This window comes from Cydia fagiglandana, chromosome 5, assembly GCF_963556715.1.
Source record: "Cydia fagiglandana chromosome 5, ilCydFagi1.1, whole genome shotgun sequence".
Lineage (NCBI taxonomy): Eukaryota > Metazoa > Arthropoda > Insecta > Lepidoptera > Tortricidae > Cydia > Cydia fagiglandana.
Window position 1 is genome coordinate 9,416,804 of NC_085936.1, and position 21,774 is coordinate 9,438,577.

Genomic DNA, 21,774 nt, shown 5'->3' on the forward strand with positions numbered 1-21,774 from the left:
GAGATATTTAACTTTATGTAAGTCAGAAAGCCTACAGTCATTAAAGACCTACATAAAGCTTAATTTATGTATTTCAATAGCAATAAAATGAATTCCAAGCGGCAAAACTGATGTTTTATTTCTTTGATCTATACTTCACTGTATAAACTTCTTATAGACATAATGCTAGCCCTGAAAAATGGTCAATGGTTTCAAGAGCCAGCTGCATTGTCCTTTTATTACTGCTGTTCATAGCTGGAGGTCAGAGAATGCAGCCCACTTGAAAGATGCAAATATAATCAGTATAATCACTACTACAATATAGGACCTTATACTGGAATCAGTTATGTATCGCTGCCATACATGACCCAAAATTTTTTTATTAAGCTATGAGCTTCATCACATCTGATATTTGAGTAATTGTAAGCATTTCTAGCCTGGGAGGCAAAAAGAAGCGTGCGTCTAGTCGGGGAGGGTGGGGTACAATGCAAGTGTCCTGACTGACTGACTGATTCATCAACGCAGAGCCGAAACTACAAAAGATAGAAAGTTGAAATTTGCACTCTAGATTACATTTATAAATTGTACAAGAGATAAGAAGCAATTTTGAGAAATTACTTCTTATCCTAAGGGGGTTAAAAAGGAGATGAAAGTTTGTATGGGGTTCAAGTTTTATTTTGAGATAGGAATTTGAAACTTAGTAAAAAGATACATTATTAAAATACAAGAAAATTCATCCCCTAAGGTGGTGAAAAAGGGGTCGAAAGTTTGTATGGATATCAAAAAAAATTCGAACGCGGGACTTGAATCTATGTATTTGGGGATATTATTAAAAGACAGTAAAAGTAATTTCAGCGTTTTGTAAAATTCATCTCCTAACAGGGTTAAAAAGGGGTTGAAAGTTTGAATCCATTACAAATCCGAGTAGACGCACATTTCTTATTGCCCCCCAGGCTTGAAATGCTTAGAATTACTCAAGGAACATATGTGATGAAGCTCATAGCTTAATAAAAAATTTTGGGTCAACTTTATAACTGCTTCCGCTATTATATAATTAGACAGTTATGAATGTACGAAGCTATAGTTCGTTTTTTTTAGCATTAGAAATCTTGATGTGTCTTTTAATTGAAAAACACATTTTAATAATAAGTTACGGCAAATATGTAACAATTATGAATCTAATACGATCATTTATATTCTTCTGCTTTCATAAGTAATAGTTTTAGATTATTAAATAGCGTTTTTCAATTAAAAGACATGTCAAGATCGCTTACCTTCTTTCAAGTTCTTTCTAATGCTAAAAAAACGAACTATAAGACCTACCGTTTAACTGATAGCCTTAGTGTCATATAGGCCCCTTGAACTATAGGAGCCCTAGTGCATGAACTATAGGAGCAGTCCGATTTTATATAGAAATTTTCAAGGGGGTGGTGGGGGAACGGCACCACTTTTCAGCCCGGCAACATCAGTTTCTTGTAGCCTAGGAGCCCTACTACAAGGATCAGAGGTCAAACTGCGGTCTAACAATTATGCATACGACCCTCTTCTAGAGATCCTGATCTTTATAATAATAGGACAACGTAATTTTTATAATGTTTATAAGGTGTATTCGGGTAATACCGAATGTCGGATAATTCCGAAATTCAGATGAAAATCACCCTTAATTCCATCATAATAAAAGTCTCTTCGGAATTATCCGACAGTTTTCGACATTCGGAATTACCCGAGTAAACCTTATGTATTTTTTTTATATATTTTACTTTTATTTCATATTATAAAAACTTTAGCCTAAGAACGATGATGAATAAAAGACAACGTAATAATAATATTTTTTATTTAAAAGTCAAGTTATAAATATAATAAAGGAGCTCGCTAAATTCACATTATAACCAAATTCGGAATACAATTTAAAAAGTAAAATTCATGGCTGGTCTGTTGCACCGCACTTGAATTGATTACCAATGTCGAAAGGTCGAGGTACATAAAAGTGTAGTATCTCATAAATATAAATTAAAATACTATAACTCGCACTGTAAAAGTGAAAAAGACATATCTACACTCCCACAAGCCTTTGGTTACTACACTATAATGGCCTCTACAAACGTGACCGATAATCGCATGCGATATGGTTAGTGGCATTCTGGCATTACATCGATTTAATTCGTGGCCCTACTTACAATTAGCCAGGAATTACCTACAGATGTGGTGCATAATTATAATTCGTTTTTTTAGCATTAGAAAGAATTCCACAGAAGCAAGCGTGCAGATTTTAGCAGGCTCTTTATTTGTTAATAATTATTGATTTATCTAATGTAGCATGGTCAATACATATAATTTAGTTCAAATTATTATCGCTAAAAGTGCCGGATTTGGAACCACAAGCTTACTTCTGCGAAGTTCTTTCTAATGCTAAAAAAACGGACTATATTTTCCATCGTATTTTGAGGGAAGCGTACGAACCTGTCGTGCTATTTCAGTTTTCTTTCAATCTCGAAACAAAGTACTGAGGTTGACTGATGTAGCATGACAAATACGAACGTTTCCGAGACAAAACGATGGAAAACAATTGCACTACATCTGTACAATCGTATGTCATTTCTTGCAAGGTCTATAAGCCTAATTCTACTTCGCTAAATTAATTAAACTGAAATAGGGCTGGCTAATAATGGAACTCTACTTAAACCTAAATAATAATATACTTAAACATTCTTAATAACAAAACTAGCTATCTAATCTAAATGCCAATAAAGGTCTTAATACTCTAAATGCATGTATTTGTAGGTATAGTATACGACGACTTATAATTAATTCCAGTGTTTCAGTGAATAATAGCCAATTTCGTAAATAATACGGCATTTATACGGTTACAGTCTAGATAAATTAGGTAATTTATTCTAATTATTACCAAATAAACATCTGTAAATAGAAGTAAAAAATACTAAATATTTGCTCATTAACTAAATAAAATAATTTAAACGGGTTATTCCCACTAGTTACAACCAAGTTTATACCAGTGGTAACTACTGGGAATTTTTTTCCCACCTTTTACCACTGGTAACTACTGGGAATAAAAATTCCCAGTAGTTACCACCAACTCGGGTTAGTGGTAACTACTGGGAATTTTTATTCCCAGTAGTTACCACCAAAACTTTGTTAGTGTTAAATACTAATAAAAACAGTAGGTATGAATAGTATAAATAGAGTTATTTTGAATTACCTAATAAAATCACTTGAAAAATCATCTAAATGGATTATTAAAATTATCTTTTAGTACATATATCATAGTTTTTGTACAAGTACCGGTTAAACTGTTTCAATATTTTTGGTCACTTTTAAGGGTGTTCAGCTTTGGCTTTGTATTTTTAGGAATATTTTTTTGTAAATACTGTGGCAACACCAAAGTCACGGTTCGAATTTAAATCTTGCTCTGTCATGAGCTGTCAGAGCCAGTATGTCATAGAACTACTACCAGTGCACACCGCCTCTCGCTATTCTCGTTAATATTCTCGCAATTTTGTTAAAAGCACTACTGCCAATCTCTAGACTATCTAAAATCAGTGCTGTGTAGCCGAAGGACGCCGTGCCCATCTGTGCAGTGGAAAAACCTAGGTCTAAGTTGGCCGACTGAAGGTAACGGTTCTGAGCTTACCTCTAGCTTGCGACAAGGGCAGCCCGGACCACCACCAGCAGTCCACAACAGAGACCAACGGTTCAACCCACAACCACCGGATTGCAAAGGTAACTTCGTCTCACACTATTTCGCACTTAAATTTAATTTCATAAGTTAATTTGGCATACAACAACTTTCTTGCTCAACCGGCCCTAAAGTATTCCCCTATCGTCCCATTATTTACAGTCCACTCTTTCGCCAGTGAACATTTTGGTTCTTCGAACCGGATAATTTGAAAAGTGACCTTTGGTTTTTCGTTTGTCGTTGTCTGTTGCTTATTCAAATTCGTTTCGTCATATCATCTGCTTAATTCTAAATTTAGGGTAGACTTATAAAAAAAGTCGAGGGTAAGCAAGAAAGTTGGTGGTCGTGTAGTGGTGCTTTAATAAAATCATTCGGTCACTTATTTAATTGCGCTGGCAACATTTTTCATAATTGTCAAGTGTCAACTGTCAGCTGTCTGTCATTGAAGTTGTGGAAGGTGAATTGCAGTTTGTTTTGAACATTTTTTTGTGTATTTACTGCAATTTTGTGTAGTTTTGTGTTTATTAATATGGGAGGCAGTGATAAGTCTGGCGAGAAAGATGATGCTGGCGTAGACACGGTGATGATTGCTCGTGATTATCAGGTAATGAGAATAGAGTATTTGCAAATGTTGTCGGATGCTGAATTAGCTTTGTGTGACGAGAGTGAATTGTGTGCAATTGCGAAAACCTTTCATGAAGCTCAAATAAAACTTTTAAATGCTGCTCCGCGAAGCGAGCACCGCGAAATTTGTTCCCATACCGCGATGTTCGACTCGAAGGTTAGGGCAGTGAGATCGCGTTTGCAGAATAGGAAGCAGGCCTTTGCTGGGGCTTCCGGGGTATCGGGGACGCCGCAGCCGGTCTTGCCGAAGTTGCCGAAGTTACAAATTAAAGCTTTCGATGGGAAAATTGAAAACTGGGTAACATTCATACAGTTGTTCAATTCTTTAGTACATAAGCGAACAGATATTGCCCCTGTTGAAAAATTACACTATTTACTGTCGAGCGTGCAAAATGAAGCATATGACCTTATAAAAAATTATCCTGTCACCGATGACAATTATAAGGTAGCATATGAGGCGCTGTACAAGCAATATAATAAAATTAAATTAATTGCTACAACTTATTATGATAAGCTTACTCAGTGTGAACCTGTAAAAGTGTCTCGGCCTAGTGACCTACAGCGGGTTCATAGGGTCTTTACTGAAAACTTGTCAATATTGAAAGGTTTCAGCTTGCCGGATAAAAACTTTTTACTTATTCAGTTACTGTGGTCGAAGCTGGATAGGAGCACGAAGGAGCAGTTTGAGCTAGAACACAACTCCGATGATATCCCGGAGTTTAGTAAATTGCAGAATTTTGTTGAGAAAAGATACCGAGCACTAGATGCTGCAGGGTCAACGGGCTTCGTTGCTAGTACCCCTCAGCCTAGCAGTAGTAAGCCTTCTAGTAAGCCAAAAATGGCCTTGGTGGTCACTGCTCCAACGTGTGTAGTCTGTAAGCTGGCTCATAGTCTTGTATCTTGTCCAACTTTTTTAAAATATGACCCCGCTGATCGGTTCAAATGTGTGAAAGAAAATAAGTTATGTATTCTATGTCTGTCGGGGTCTCATTCTGTCAAGTCCTGCAAGTCAAAACAGCGGTGTGAGCAGTGTCGTTTCTCCCACCATACGCTGTTACATTTTAATAATGCAAATGTGCCTGCCTCCCCGGCTGTGGATGTAAATAGCTCGAAGCATCCGTCTGACACATCGAATCCGCTGGCAATGGTGGCAAGTAATGTGGCGGCCTCTTCTTTGTTTGCAACTGCCAAGGTTTTGGTGAAGAATGCCCAAGGCGACTTGGTAGCGGTAAGGGCTTTGCTTGACTGTGCCAGTGCTTGCAACTTTATAAGCGAGGATTGTGCAAAGAAGCTTGGTCTCCGGGCAGAATATGGGAAGCATGCCGTGACTGGCATTGGTGATGTGGTTTCTAGGCCCGGTGGCACATTGTCATGTACTGTCTCGTCCAGGCTCGGGAAGTCTGATACTGCTATTACAGTAGAGGCTTATTTGTTACCAAAAATTTGTCCGGAAATGCCAACGGATCATGTTGATGTCTCATCATGGCGACATATCAGGGGCTTAGAGTTAGCTGACCCTCATTGGCATATTCCAGGACCTGTTGACTTGCTCCTGAACGTCAACATTCTCGCTTCTTCGTTGCGCCCTGGTTTAACCCATGGGGCCCCTGGCCAGGCGACTGCCCTCAACACCATCTTCGGGTGGATTTTGATGGGTGACGCAGGCGACTGTGCAACGGACATCTGTCGTTCTCGGTTCCGTGGTAACAGTTGTCAACTGGTCGTGGGCAGGTTATCAATTGACGACTCTATTAAGAGGTTCTGGGAGTTGGAAGATGTCCGCTCTCCGAACACCGTCATTTTGTCGAAGGAGGATCAGCTGTGCGAGGAATATTTTCTCGCTAACTTTCGTCGCACAGAGGAAGGTAGATTTGTCGTTCCTCTACCTTTCGCTGACACTTCCAATAAACCCACCTTCTCGGGCTCTCGAGCCATTGCTCTTAGGAGATTTTCGTCGCTGGAGCGAAAGTTACTCAGTAACTCCGACTTCTACAAAAGCTATGTAGCCTTTATGAAGGATTACGAAAGCTGTCGCCACCTTGAGGAGTGTGACCCTCCAAGGGTGGATGAGGGGAAGTTCTTCTACATCCCCCACCATGGAGTATTGAGGCCCTCGTCAACCAGTACTCCTCTCCGGGTCGTCTTTGACGCCAGTGCCAAGGACAGCCGAGGCATCTCGCTAAATGATGCGCTACTGCCAGGGCAGAAGCTGCAAAATAACATTTTCCACTTGCTCCTTCGTTTTCGGTGGCATAATGTTGTTTTCACGGCCGACGTCAAGCAAATGTATAGACAAATTTTAGTGTCCCCGGAAGATGCTGAATATCAGCGTATCCTATGGCGTCCGTCTGTCAATGAGCCTGTCCGGGACTATCGGCTGCTGACCGTTACTTACGGCGTTTCGTCCGCTCCTTACCAAGCTCTCCGAACTATTGCTCAGTTGGCAAGGCAATCGGGAGAAGAATACCCTTCCGGTTCGGCAGTTCTAGACCGCGACATCTATGTCGACGACGTGGTGTCTGGAGCTCATTCTATCGAAGAAGCACGGAAGCTTCGTTCGGAGTTGTCGACGATATTAGCTTCTGGCGGTTTCCATTTGCGGAAATGGACGTCGAACCACCAGGAGTTCTTCGACGGTGTCCCCTCCTCAGACTTGTATTCTGAAGACTTTCGGGAGTTCAACTCCATTGGGGACATCTCACTAAAAATTCTTGGCCTCTCGTGGTTACCTCAGGCAGACGACTTCACCTTTCGAGTGGCTGTCGAAGATCGTCGGTGCACTAAACGTACCATCCTCTCGGAGATTGCTCGGATCTTTGACCCTCTAGGCCTTCTCTCACCTGTGACGTTCTTAGCGAAATATCTCATGCAGTTGCTGTGGGTCTCAGGTGTCTCGTGGGATGACGACGCGCCAGAGAACCTTGTATCCGAATGGCGAGAGTTCAAAGCGCAGCTGCCTTCGTTGAGGTCCGTGTCTGTCCCGCGTCGTATGGTCAACGATTTCGTCTCGCTCGAAGTTCACGGGTTCTGCGACGCCTCAGAGCGAGGGTTTTGCGCGGTGGTCTACGTTCGAACGTCAGGCGAGGACGGAACGCAGTACGTCCAGTTGGTCTGTGGTAAATCGAGAGTGGCACCCCTGCGTAAATTGTCTATACCACGTCTCGAGTTGCTGGCCGCGGTACTACTTGCAGACCTAGTGGAGTCGGTCGCAACGGCTCTGGAGCCTCTCCACAAAATCGACAAGGTGTACGCGTGGTCTGACTCTAGCGTTGCGTTGACTTGGATAAAGTCTTGCCCTTCCAAGTGGAAAACTTTCGTGGCTAACCGCGTGAGCCACATCCAGGAGATTATTGCTCCTGATTGCTGGCGACACGTGAGGACTGGCGACAACCCTGCCGACTGTGGGTCGCGGGGCCTCTTGCCGGACGACCTGGTCCACCATAGTAACTGGTGGAAGGGTCCATCTTGGCTCGTGCTGGACAAGTCTGACTGGCCTAAGTCAACGTTATCAGTCGACGTGGATGTCCTACACGAAGAGCGCAAGACTGTCCTTACTGTCTCTGTGCAGGAGACGTGGACAGACAACCTAACGAATAAGTTCTCGGCACTGAGGACACTCCAACGTGTCCTCGCCTATTGTCTTCGTTTCGTGCACAACGTAAGAAATCGGAAGACGCCCAACAACTTGTTGGACGGTCCTCTAACACCCCTGGAGATTAAACAGGCGCTTATGTTCCTCGTGCGTTCTGTTCAACAACACCACTTTGCTTCGGAGATCGAGAAAGTGAAAAACAATCTTTCGAACTTTCTCCCGAAAGCATTTAAGAAATTGTCTCCATTCCTCGATGACGCGGGTCTCTTGAGGGTGGGCGGACGCCTGTCGCGAGCTTCTCTCGAATTCGATGTTAAACATCCCCTGTTGCTACCTCGCGACGATCGTCTTACCTCCCTCTTGATCGACGAGTACCATAAGCGTTTCATGCACCCAGGCGTCCAGACGCTTCATAATTTGCTGGCGCAGCATTTCTGGATACTGTCCCCAAAGCGAGCTATCCACGCTGTCACGTCAAAATGCATGAAATGCTTCCGTGTTCGACCACTCGGTGCTCCTGCGCCGTTCATGGGCGACTTGCCGTCTTATCGGGTAGCCCAGCTCAAAGCTTTCCTGAGTGCTGCTGTCGATTTCGGGGGACCTTTTGACATAGCTCTGGGTCGCGGGCGAGGTAACAAGACCTACAAGGGTTACATTTGCGTTTTCGTGTGCACCTCGACAAAGGCTGTACACACGGAGCTCGTCACTGAGCTGTCCTCAGACGCGTTTCTTGCCGCGCTTCGCCGCTTCGTCGCGCGTCGTGGTCGGTGTAACCGGTTGGTATCCGACCAGGGGAAGAATTTTGTCGGCGCGAGCAATATTCTGCAACGTATTGTAGGAGATGCTGCGACGCATAGCGAGATTAAATTCGAGTTCAATCCGCCAGGCAGCCCTCACTTCTCGGGTCTCGCTGAGGCCGGTATCAAGGCTGTTAAAACACATTTGGCTCGAGTCATCGGTAGTCAGAGGTTGACGTACGAAGAGTTTCTAACCATCTTGACCCAGGTCGAGGCTCTTCTTAATTCGAGACCCCTTACTCCTCTCAGTACCGATCCTAACGACTTATCGGCCCTTACTCCGGGCCATTTTCTCACAACGGAGCCCTTATCTGTCGTGCCCGAGGAAGACCTATCAGACGTTCGGGTTAGCCCTCTCCAACGCTGGAAGCTGCTTCAGAAGATGCACCAGGACTTCTGGAACAAATGGTCCAAGGAGTATATGCATACCCTCCACCAGCGGATGAAGTGGCACGATAGGCAACCCAACGTCCAAATTGGTGCACTAGTGCTCGTTGTGAATGAGCAGACGAGCCCAATGAAGTGGCCCCTGGGTCGCATCATCGACACACACCCCGGATCCGACGGGATCTGTCGTGTGGTCACTGTGCGCACGGCCATAGGGTTGTACAAACGGCCTGTGGTCAAACTGTGCCCACTGCCTGCATAGTCGCTTTAGAGCGCTACCTTTGTGTTGTCCATTTTTTTCGTTTTAGACTTAATATTATCGCACTTACCTTACTTTATTGTTTCCTTTTCGCTTAGTCAAAATACAATGCATTTTGGTGGGCGGAATGTTCAGCTTTGGCTTTGTATTTTTAGGAATATTTTTTTGTAAATACTGTGGCAACACCAAAGTCACGGTTCGAATTTAAATCTTGCTCTGTCATGAGCTGTCAGAGCCAGTATGTCATAGAACTACTACCAGTGCACACCGCCTCTCGCTATTCTCGTTAATATTCTCGCAATTTTGTTAAAAGCACTACTGCCAATCTCTAGACTATCTAAAATCAGTGCTGTGTAGCCGAAGGACGCCGTGCCCATCTGTGCAGTGGAAAAACCTAGGTCTAAGTTGGCCGACTGAAGGTAACGGTTCTGAGCTTACCTCTAGCTTGCGACAAGGGCAGCCCGGACCACCACCAGCAGTCCACAACAGAGACCAACGGTTCAACCCACAACCACCGGATTGCAAAGGTAACTTCGTCTCACACTATTTCGCACTTAAATTTAATTTCATAAGTTAATTTGGCATACAACAACTTTCTTGCTCAACCGGCCCTAAAGTATTCCCCTATCGTCCCATTATTTACAGTCCACTCTTTCGCCAGTGAACAAAGGGAGTTTACTAAAACACTAATCGACTTATAATTATTTATTAAATTACTCTATATATTTATACTACACTATTTATAGTGTTTTTATTAGTATTTAACTCTAACAAAATTTTGGTGGTAACTACTGGGAATTTTTATTCCCAGTAGTTACCACTAAACCGAGTTGGTGGTAACTACTGGGAATTTTTATTCCCAGTAGTTACCAGTAGTAAAAGGTGGGAAAAAAATTCCCAGTAGTTACCACTGGTAACAACTTGGTGGTAACTAGTGGGAATAACCCATTTAAACATAGCTATTATCGATAAGTCGATGACAAAAGGGCAGGTATTGTCAACTTAATTTTTGTACAAAATTATTGAGTTAATTGAGAATGGCAGTAGCAATACCACTAACTCCGGTTTTCTTGCTACTAATGGGAGGGAGGATAGGTAGCAATTCATTGTGTAACTTCATTTATCGTACTAGAAATCCCCTTTATAAACCATAGCGTATTTAAAAGGTAAGTTAAAGTTATAAATTATCAATACCAAATAATACAAGAGTTATCTACGCATACATAAAACTTAATTATGATTGGCGAAGGAAGGAGGACAATTTTTGCTCAAAGAGTATTGCGGCGGATTTACATTGCGTTTAGTTTAGTAATGAACTGAAGCCACTTATACAGCTTCCCAACAATGGACCTTATCCCGTCACAATAAGATTGATGAAGATCGGGGATGAGCAACCGATTATTACGGGCCTGCTTCCCTACACGAGCAGGAGGCAGCTACCGGCCAGAGCTAGACAGTACAAAAAACTATTAAAGGGATGGCTTAGACTTATTAGACGCAGAGGACGTAGTTCCCAGGAAACAGTCCCGCTCCACCAGGCATCGTGCTTAATGATTGTAGTCACTACACAGCCGCGGTCATAAGAAGGAAAACTTCTTAAACGAACGCTGCAAGAGCAGGCTGCAACTATATGCCAGAGCTAGACAGTAATATAAACTAGTTAGACGCAGGGCTCGACGTAGTTGCCAGGAAACAGTCCCGCTCCCACCAGGCATCGTGCTTAATGTAGTCATTACACAATCGCGGTCATAAGACGGAAAACTTAGACTAACACTGCAAGAGCAGGCTGCAACTATATGCCAGAGCTAGACAGTAATATAACCTTGTTAGACGCAGAGCTCGACGTAGTTGCCAGGAAACAGTCCCGCTCCACCAGGCATCGTGCTTAATGTAGTCACTACACAGTCGCGGTCATAAGACGGAAAACTTAGACTAACGCTGCAAGAGCAGGCTGCAACTATATGCCAGAGCTAGACAGTAAAATAAACTAGTTAGACGCAGGGCTCGACGTAGTTGCCGGGGAAGAGGCCGGTGACGCCGTCCATGACGCCCTCCCACCAGCCGTCGTCGTTCTTCTTCAGCACGTAGATGACGGCGCTCTCTTGGAAGGAGAGCTCATCCTCCTTGTCCGCGTAGTAGTCGTAGATCGCCACCACTGGAATATACAAACAAATTGTTAACGGTAAATTTTCCACTAGTTACACCCAGTGGCGTAGCTAGCATGGGTGGCACCCGGTGCGGAAATTGTGGGTGTCACCCCAAAAATCAATCAAAATTGTAAAATATATTTAAAAAGAGTAATTGTAATTTATGTTAAATAGCTCAGGATTTACGACACCCGGGGCCTCGAACTAATCTAACTCTAATCTTACCTTTTTCGATGTAGTTCTTGGGCACCCACCCCGGCAAGTCTTCCTCGTCCGGCACGATAGCGGGCACGGCATTCGTGTACTGTGAATGTGGACCAAGCTTATTCTGAAAAAAAAAAAAAAACCAATACTTAGTTTAAATGCTGTTCTTATTGCAGCGGCATAGCCGTCAAGGATATAACAAAATATTTTTATTTGTATCGGCTAAGGTCCAGTCTATGTCTGAAATATCGACATGGAGAGTGCCAAATACTGTGTACACGACATTATTGCCTAGTCTCAAGGACACTCAAGGTAATGTATAGATATTTTTGACCTTGATTTTACAATGTCCGGCGTGGCTCACTCCACGATTTCGCTTTGCTACAGGTAGCTAAAAGTACATCCGTTCGACCCCAATTTTGGGGCTTGCCATAAGCCGCGCGTGGCGCTGTCGCCACCTAGCGGCCATATCTGTGTTGATCGTGACAGACGCATTTTGTTATAGACTGAGTCTTCTGTACCTAGTACTATTATTTATTCTGTGACAATGTACATACATATATGAAACTCTACTCGTTCGTCAACAGTCCACAGATATCTATCTAGACTCACTGTTTTAAGTCACTCGCGCGACATGTTTCGGAGAGCCAAGGTCTCCTTTCTCAAGCACTATCAGTGCGAATAGCGTTCACGACGGAACGGTCGTGTATCGTCAATTCAGGTTAAGTTTAAATTCGACCTAACGACCATGCCGTGCAAAGCGCAGCCGCGGGGGCGTTGGCTTCAAGCGAAGCTCAACTTTAGCTGGTTTTGGACTTTTTCACTGAGCAATTTCCTCGCAAGAAGCTTGTTCTGTGTAAAACGCCTAGCCTTGACAAATACTCTCAAATAAGAATATGAACGCCTAGCCTATAATTATTAATTATAAGATTTCTACAGTCTGGCAAAAAAAGAGTAGAAATTAAAAAGTGGCAACACTATAATGTCGTCCCTTTCAAACCAATTTATATAAGAAAAACGGGACGACACTACAGGGTTGCCACTTTTTAATTTCTACTCTTTTTAGGGTTCCGTACCCAAAGGGTAAAACGGGACCCTATTACTAAGACTTCGCTGTCCGTCCGTCCGTCTGTCACCAGGCTGTATCTCACGAACCGTGATAGCTAGAGAGTTGAAATTTTCACAGATGATGTATTTCTGTTGCCGCTATAACAACAAATACTAAAAACAGAATAAAATAAAGATTTAAATGGGGCTCTCATACAACAAACGTGATTTTTGACCAAAGTTAAGCAACGTCGGGAGAGGTCAGTTCTTGGATGGGTGACCGTTTTTTGGTTGTTTTTTTTTTGCTTTATGGTACGGAACCCTTCGTGCGCGAGTCCGACTCGCACTTGCCCGGTTTTTTGCCAGACTGTACATACAGGTAGACTAGTGAAAAACGGTGTTACTTACATTAGTATATTACTGGTGTAGGCGCTAGTGCACTCGTGTCGCAGGTCTCTTAAAACAAGCAATATGTTAACCCCCTTATTCATAAACGTTTACTAAAGTTAGCAAGCCGATAATAATCGTTTGTCCCTTTCCATCATACCAATACGTCGGAAAGGGACCAACGATTATTATCGGCTTGTCAACTTTAGCAAACGTTTATGAATAAGGAGGTAAGTGTTTAGACATTCAAATATGATATGGTTTGGTTTATTAAAGTTTAATAGCCGCGTATAGTGAAAAATCACTTGCCAAACGTGTGTAGGTATGTGTATTTTTGTGCATTTATGCCATGCAAGAATAAAGTTAATGCTGAAAACCAATTTTGGTGACACGCCAGGCTGGGTAAAAGTGCACAACACACAAAAAATATTAAAGAAAAAAAAACATTTTAAAAAACCGTGTTGTGTTAAGTGTATGAATATGTAAATAAATATCGAACTAGCAATTATTTACTAACTAATTGTCAGTTACATAAATGATTAAGGCCAGGGAATACACATATGTATATTGATATGAAAGAGAACAGACAGATTGACAACCTGCCTGTTTCATATCATAATCGAACTTTATTTTATTTTAATATCTGGGTAAAAAATATTGTAAAAAAAAGTTTTTTGGCTGGTTTTAGTGTCACGCGGACCGTCCGTGCGGATTGCTCCGCACCGGACCAATATGTATTAAGTTCAGGTAGCGTTATAGAGTAAAGCTGACGGGTCCGCGCGGACAGCTTTCTCATACAATTTGGCGGCGCGGAGCGATCCGCACGGACGGTCCGCGTGACACTAAAACCAGAGGGCCTACCGCGAACCACGTTCGATGTGTTGCCTTCCTGTCACACTTATGTGCGAATTTATAAGTGCGACAAAGAGGCAACACGTCGAACGTGGTTCGTGGTAGGCCTCCAGCCTATGTGTGTACGCACGTTAAGGTGGTGCTGGCGGCCGAAGGCGTCGTGCGCGAGCTCGTCGTCGAGCGGCGGCGGCGGCAGCGGCGGCGACACCGAGCCGCCGCGAGTGCCCAGCGACCCCGACCCGCGCTATTATAAAACGTTACACATTACGGCCGGTACCACATTGGACATTCAAGTCGCAAGAAAGCCTAAGAAACGTATGGTTAAAGTACACATACTGTACAGGCCGCGTAGCCAACATGCCAATCGCTTACGCTCCGTAGCGATCGAAACGCAACTGTCACATATGAAAGAGTGATAGAGAGACACAAAAGCGTTTCGTTGTTGAAGCGATAGCGACTGACACCTTGGCTAGGCCGGCTGATAAGACGTCAAATCTCTGTCAAACAGATTTATATTGTGTAGTAGCCAAATTAATAATCTACATAATATAAATATTGTACCATAAAGATAGTAAATCTGTTAACCAATTTTCTAATGTTAATTGTAAAAAAAAAACCAACAAGTTTGTCGCCAAATTCACAAGACTTTTATGCTTTGCGCAGTACAACCAAGATGTCTTTGCCTTGGGGTAAAAATTACCTCCGACTTTTGTCGGAGACCACGGAGAAAATGCGATCCTCGGAACGTTGAAATTTTAATCAGAGTTTCAAAATAGGTTGTCCCAGTTCTAGCTTTCTTACCTGTCCAGGAAGACTCATGGAATGCTGGCTGTGTTCTCCGTCTGACCCGATCAGTGGAGACGGCGGTGCTGTAAACACAATTCACGTAAAATAACGAAAACAACATTTTGTGGTGCTACTCATCTCAGTAACAATTTATTCATCGATTATTTATGTAGTTTTGATATTAATACTATTTATAAATTGTATAAACACTCTTGTTTCATAGTATTAGGTACTTACGTGGCATACTGGAATGCATGTCCTGCTGAGAATAGTTCGAGGGCGACTGATGCTGGTTCGGGTGAACCATGCCAACCTGTAAACATACAATATAATTACCCCCTTATTTATTATTTGTATCTATGGGCCTTAGTTGCCTGATAATAAATGATATTTGATTTGATTTGATTTGATAAATTTCCGACGTATCGGTATGATGGAAAGGGACAAACGATTATTATCGGCTTGTCAACTTTAGTAAACGTTTATGAATAAGGGGGTAAATCTATTAGCCGAGTCACTATACTCTGTATCTTTAGGTATTTAAATAAAAGCAAATAAACAATTTGTACATTTTCGGGCAGTTATAACATTAACCAACCAATTACAACCGCCTGGATGTGCCACTGATTGATCTGACTTTAACCTACATTATTTGATCATGTAATGTTTTCATCTACCCTCAACTAGCTTACGGAGCCATTTGAGGGTAGATTTTGTTTACTTTTATTTCAATACCTAAAGATACAGAGTATAATGGTTGGGGCCAGCATCGCTTGCCCTGTCAATCCCTAGAATTGTGTCAAATTCTTGTTTTTTATTGGATCCAGATCCATCCAGATGCCCAGCCCTTTAAGCGAAATCTGAACAACACAAGAGAAAGGGGCAAGCAACGACTAATCCAGTGTCAAATGGTACTGGTAACCATGGTAACTGCAGGTTTAACCGTTTACGCTCTGGTTTCCTAGGATAGCGGTGCCGTCATATAGCGGCCGTCTCCATACAATTACTACGATATCCATATTTAGCCGTATTATTTAGTATGGAGACGGCCGCTATATGATGGCACCGCTATCCTAGGAATACTGATCTTTAACCCCGAGTTATAGTTCATTTTTTTTTAGCATTAGAAAGAACTTGCAAGAAGGTAACCGATCTTGACATGTCAAAATCAGTAACTATTACTTATGAAAGCAGAAGAATATAAATGATCGTATTAGATTCATAAATGTTACATATTTGCCGTGACTTATTTTTAAACGTGTTTTTCAATAAAAAGACACATCAAGATTGTTTACCTTATTTCTAATGCTAAAATAACCGGGCAAGTGCGAGTCGGACTCGCGCACGAAGGGTTCCGTACCATAATGCAAAAAAAAAACAAAAAAAAGCAAAAAAAAAACGGTCACCCATCCAAGTACTGACCACTCCCGACGTTGCTTAACTTTGGTCAAAAACCGGGCAAGTGCGAGTCGGACTCGCGCACGAAGGGTTCCGTACCACAATGCAAAAAAAAAACAAAAGAGCAAAAAAAAAACGGTCACCCATCCAAGTACTGACCCCTCCCGACGTTGCTTAACTTTGGTCAAAAATCACGTTTGTTGTATGGGAGCCCCATTTAAATTTTTATTTTATTCTGTTTTTAGTATTTGTTGTTATAGCGGCAACAGAAATACATCATCTGTGAAAATTTCAACTGTCTAGCTATCACGGTTCGTGAGATACAGCCTGGTGACAGACGGACGGACGGACGGACGGACGGACGGACGCACGGACGGACAGCGAAGTCTTAGTAATAGGGTCCCGTTTTACCCTTTGGGTACGGAACCCTAAAAAAACGAAGTATAGTGGGATGAACTGAAATAAATGTCATATATGTACTAAGAAAAAATGACCAAGGCCTCCAGTGCCCCAGGCTGGAATCGAACCAGCGTCCTCTGCTATCGCGGCAGGTGCCTGAACCACTCGGCCGAGTGGTTGGTTCTTAGTATATGACATTTATTTCAGTTTATAATTTATATAGTAGTGTTTCTACTTGATAAAAACAAATTAAAATATTTCCTGGAAAATAATTTAATTTGTTCAAATACTTCATTGTATAGTGGGATGGTTCAAGATTACCTGTGGTTGAGCGACCGGCAGTGTGGAATACCCGGGCGGGCGGCGCGGGTAGTTGGGCGCGTAGTGCGACGGCACCTGCGGGGGCGCCACCGCGGGCGGCGTGCGGTACTCGCGCGACGATTTGCCTGGGACAAAAATATAATCATTGAAACGACAAAAAGAGAGGAAAGGTCTCGTGGAGACTCGTGGAAAGGACTAGAGATGCAACGGATAGTAGTTTGGCCGGATACCGGATATTCGGCCGATGGGCAATCCGAATATCCGGTATCCGGCCGCCGAATATTCGGCCGGCGGAACCATACCTACATTTCGGTTTTCAGGTGCGCATTGTGCAGATTTTGACCTGTTTCGTAGTGAACATTCGCTCGGACTAATTTCTAGGTTCGAAATGAGTGCGTGTGCATGTCTGTGGTATGATTATATTGTTTTTCTCAAAAATGGACGGCAAAGTCGACTTTGCCGTCTAAAAAATAGGTCGCGAAGCGCGTAGTTTATGGTCAGTCAAAAATTAAAAAGTTAAAAACATTGCAGTCTCGATTTTGGGACTGCAATGTTGCATACAAATTCCATTATTTGTCGAGTTCCAAACTTTTTAAACGTTGAAATGACCATACCAAATGAAGGCACAGGTCCATTAAACAGCCAAACAGATGATTAGTACCGCGACTATTTAGATGTCTCAAATAGGTTGGCGTATTTTTGGCAGAAAAATACACTTCTATTTTTTTATTAAAAAAAGTAAAAAGGCGGAAAGGGCTTTTTTTTGTCAAAATATATATGTACGAACGTTGCTTTTGTAAAATATTTCTATGATATTATATTTCTTGCACCATTTTTGAGAAAAGCACTATATATGACTCGGCTGGAAGGCTACTTGCTGGCTTCGGATTCAATTAAACGGACTCCCAAGGTCGTCCGTTTAAAACGAATCCTCAGCCTGCAAGTAGCTACTTCCGAGCCTCGACAATAATGTACTATTAAAATAATAACGAGTACGATTATGACCGTGACTGTTTCTTAAATCCAATTTTGTTTACTTCGAAATCAAGCAATGTTACTATCCGGTATCCGGCCGGATAGTAGGTCACTAACCGGTATCCGGCCGGATATTATAATAATGGCCGGATACCGGATAGTAACCGAATATCCGGTGCACCTCTAGAAAGGACACACAACAGCGGCGTGCTACTTTTGTTTACTATAACTGCTCATGAATTGAGATGGCGTCTTATTATGAGGCACGCGGCTTTGTATGGAGATTAATTCAACTTTTTTCTCGTATTCAGCAATTAGGCCACAAGGGCACTTTACACGTCAACATTGAATTTACATACAAGAAAAAATAATAACAATACAATCAACAATTTTATATTCAAGATTCTTTACCTACCTTCAACACACTTGTCACTAGTGCGAAGCAAAAACCTATCAATAAGGTATCATATTATTGTATTTAGTGGTAAAAATATTCTCCCTTTTTCTTAAACGAAAAAAGAAACAATAACGCATCGGCTTTACACCAATGGGATTTGACGCTTTTAGCGTTATTGTATATAATTCGTTTTTTTTGCATTAGAAAGAACTTCAAAGAAGGTAAGCGATCTTGGCATGTCTTTTAATTGAAAAACGCTTTTTAAAAATCAATAACTGTTACTTATGAAAGCAGAAGAATATAAATGATCGTATTAGATTCATAATTGTTACATATTTGCCGTAATATATTTTTAAAATGTGTTTTTCAATTAAAAGAGACATCAAGATTGTTTACCTAATTTCTAATGCTAAAAAAAACGAAGTATAGTTCGAAAGTAAACGAGGGAGAAGTAGTAAACGAAGTGTAGTACTCACTGTCCAAGAAGATAACAAATTTCGCGCACCTAGTCATCCGGGGGTGTAGCTCAGATGGTAGAGCGCTCGCTTAGCATGCGAGAGGTACGGGGATCGATACCCCGCACCTCCAATAACTTTTTGTATTTTTTTTTAGTTTTTATAAATATTAGACTGGTCTTGAGGCTCATTTGTATCATTATTGTAGATAGTTAGCGCTATTTAGTATTTATCATCTTTGTAGTCAGCTATGTGATTTCCTCCAAGGCCGGTTGTTACATGAATAATGTTTAAAAATAAAAATACTGATTTTGGCAGCAGGGCTATGGGCATCCAACTGTCTAACAGACTAATGGGAGATTTAGTATGTTTGGATGTTGTTTGCTCAATCACGCCAAAATGGCTAAACCGACTGACTTGAAATTTGGTACAGATAATTTATACCCTGGAATAAGACTTGTTATGCCGGAATATTACCCTTGAATAAGTTAACAGGAGTTGATGAATTATACCCCATCCCAGTGTACCAGTGTTGGGCTGCTGCGCTCGAGCAGCGGGCAGCGGTGGTGGCTTGGTTGTGGGCGCGAGCAGGCGGCTATGCCGGTGCGGCCCAGCAGCGTGCGTGTAGCGTGCCCGCGCAGATTCATCGAGCGCCGTGACCGGACCATTAGACCGAAATTGGGTTTAATACTTTGTATGATGTAATGTTACCGAGTGTGCCCCGCCCCAGTGTGCCGGTGTTGGGCTGTTGCGCGCGAGCGGCGGGGGGTGTCGGGGGCTTGGTGGTGGGCGCGGGCAGCGGCTGGACCGGTGCGGCCGAGCGGCGCGCCCGCGGCGTGCCCGCACTGTTCCAGCGAGCGCCGTGTCCAATGTCATCCAGAGCTGGTAAAAAAAAATACAAATCAGGAAGCAAATTCACACGCTATTAATAAACTGCTTGTCCACTGCATGCTTAATTCAAATTGTACTAGGAAAGCCTTTCACCAGATTGGAACTGGATGCATAAAGAGAAATTTGGTTAGTCTCCATTTTTTTTTAAATCTTACGATAATGACTAAAAATAGGCCTAAAGTTTCATATGTTACTATGTAGGTTAACTATTACAATGAAATGTAGGTTGTTAATTTTTAATATGACTCAAAGTTATATGATATAATTGTCTTATATTATGCTTTTATTTTGTATTATAATGCTAACACCATATTTAATATAAACCCAGAAATAAATGCCAGGATTCAAACCCGCAACCTCCAGCTTTGTAAGCAGGGTCACTAAGATTTATAATTGAATCAAAGTAATGTGATAGTAATTGCTTGAGTGAGGTAGTGGTTTACCACATAACTAATAAGGTCAGGCAAACAGATAGTATTTCTATAACCACAAATGGTAGTTAAAGCCTATTTTTTTATTCCTTAGACTAAAATGACATTAGGGTACATCGCCAATTACTAGCCACCCCCCAATTACTGGCCACTTAATTTGATTTCTATTTATAGGTGAACAAAGTTCATTTTAGTATATAAGGTACGAAAATCCAATTATTAGCCAATTTTCAATTACTGGCCACCTATTCCAAAAATGAATTCTATTTACAGATAAATAAAACTCATTTTCAGTATAAGGAAAATGGCCAGTAACTGAAATTTATCCACAACCCACTCGTTCAATAACTGGCCGCCACTTACAAAAATGAGTTCTATTCACCTATACACAGAATTCATTTTAGTATAGGTGGCCAGTAATTGGGGGGTGGCTAGTAATTGGCGATGTACCCTACCTAGTATTAACATAAAATGTCATTTCAGAGTATGAAATGTCATTTTAGTCTACCTAATAAAACAATAGGCTTTAGTTAGTCATAAAATAAGTATAATTTATTTTGAATCTTGCGTAAACTATGTAAGTACATGATGATTTAAAGGTTATCTGGAAGATATTGCTTTTTAGCAATAAGACGGCCTGTTGCATTTCTGTTTTCTTTTGTATTTTTTTTATTGTGGTGTGCAATGAATATTTCTACTGTATTGTATTGATTGCCAGTATAAAAATTAGGATAAGCACCTCAATACTAGCACTCAATATGCATAGATATTTCAGCTAGACCAACTCAATTTTCTTATCAATGCACAAAGCCATCAAATTCACTGAGTTATGGTGTCGTTCACTTTGACTTAAATGAAAAGGTAGTGGCTGTCAGCATTTAAAACTTAAGTGACCTTGGCTACGGGACAGCACAAGACAGAGCAGCTTCAGATCACTGGTGAAGTGTGTCCAGCATCGTCACGTCCCTCAACCTTGAGGTTATGACAAGGAAGAGAGAGCCTGAATAATGACTCCCATGAGATGAGATGTACAAGCTAATAACTAACCTGTGTAATCAATGCTCTTCCTCACATACTTAATAGGTTTCTCTGGATTAGCCGGGGCAATGATCTTATACTGTCTGTTAGTGACTTTATTAGCAGTCAACACTCCAATCTCCCTCCTGGCCACCTTCTCTTTATGAATAGCCACTGTTTGGGCAATATGATTCATCTGTCCTTCCATTTCTGCCAGTTGCATGGTTTGCAACTCTAATAACTGCAGGAAATTGTAAGCTAACGTGTTTATCTGGTAAGCTACACTAGCCAGGGACTGTGTTGTGTAGTTTTTGGTGCTTTCCAAAGCAAGCCGCTTATTCTCGGATTGAAAATAGTTTGCTTCACAGTACTCCGCCACACGCTCCAAGTTAGTGTGGCTGTCCGTCAAGTGGTTGCGTCCCTCAGGGATCTCCGTTTGCAGCAAAGCCGCTAACTCAGCCATCGTGCTGCTGGAAATGAACGATTTGTTAATAAAATGCGATGACAACATTGACAACCTACTTCCCTGATTAGGCGTTGGCTAAGTTTGTTATCAGACTTACCGCTTATGGTATTTGTGAACTAAAAATAGATATGGTTGGTTGCTGGGTGGTAATTAGGATCTTCTCATTTGTTGTACACGTTCAGAATATCAAATTTGTTATTATTTCTAATATTATTCACCTACTCCAACTCCACTTGCTTGACAAGTGAAGTAGAGTACTTTGTGCTTTT

The 21,774-nt window shown here is 41.8% G+C and overlaps 2 protein-coding genes and 1 non-coding gene across 5 annotated transcripts; 2 read left to right on the forward strand and 1 right to left on the reverse strand.

Moving 5' to 3' along the window:
* The first annotated feature begins 4,202 nt into the window (after positions 1-4,202).
* On the forward strand, positions 4,203-9,335 carry LOC134664727 (uncharacterized). The gene is made up of 3 exons (XM_063521474.1): positions 4,203-4,277; positions 4,941-5,124; positions 5,833-9,335. Exons 1-3 carry the CDS (start codon positions 4,203-4,205, stop codon positions 9,333-9,335), a joined length of 3,762 nt encoding a protein of 1,253 aa, XP_063377544.1.
* A 942-nt stretch (positions 9,336-10,277) lies between these two features.
* LOC134664428 (abl interactor 2) lies at positions 10,278-21,749 on the reverse strand. 3 transcript variants are annotated; one of them, XM_063521073.1, is made up of 9 exons: positions 21,603-21,749; positions 21,070-21,509; positions 19,412-19,582; positions 16,874-16,998; positions 14,993-15,068; positions 14,771-14,838; positions 14,100-14,213; positions 11,705-11,783; positions 10,278-11,487 (listed from the first exon to the last, which is right to left on the reverse strand). In XM_063521073.1, exons 2-9 carry the CDS (start codon positions 21,500-21,502, stop codon positions 11,324-11,326), a joined length of 1,230 nt encoding a protein of 409 aa, XP_063377143.1. In that variant the 5' UTR covers positions 21,503-21,509; positions 21,603-21,749; the 3' UTR covers positions 10,278-11,323. The 3 variants fall into 3 exon arrangements, with proteins under 3 accessions (XP_063377143.1, XP_063377142.1, XP_063377141.1); XM_063521072.1 differs by having other exon boundaries at positions 11,705-11,801; XM_063521071.1 differs by having other exon boundaries at positions 11,705-11,807.
* On the forward strand, positions 18,761-18,833 carry Trnaa-agc (transfer RNA alanine (anticodon AGC)). Its single transcript has one exon. It is a non-coding gene; the product is annotated as a tRNA-Ala (tRNA).
* Positions 21,750-21,774: the final 25 nt, after the last annotated feature.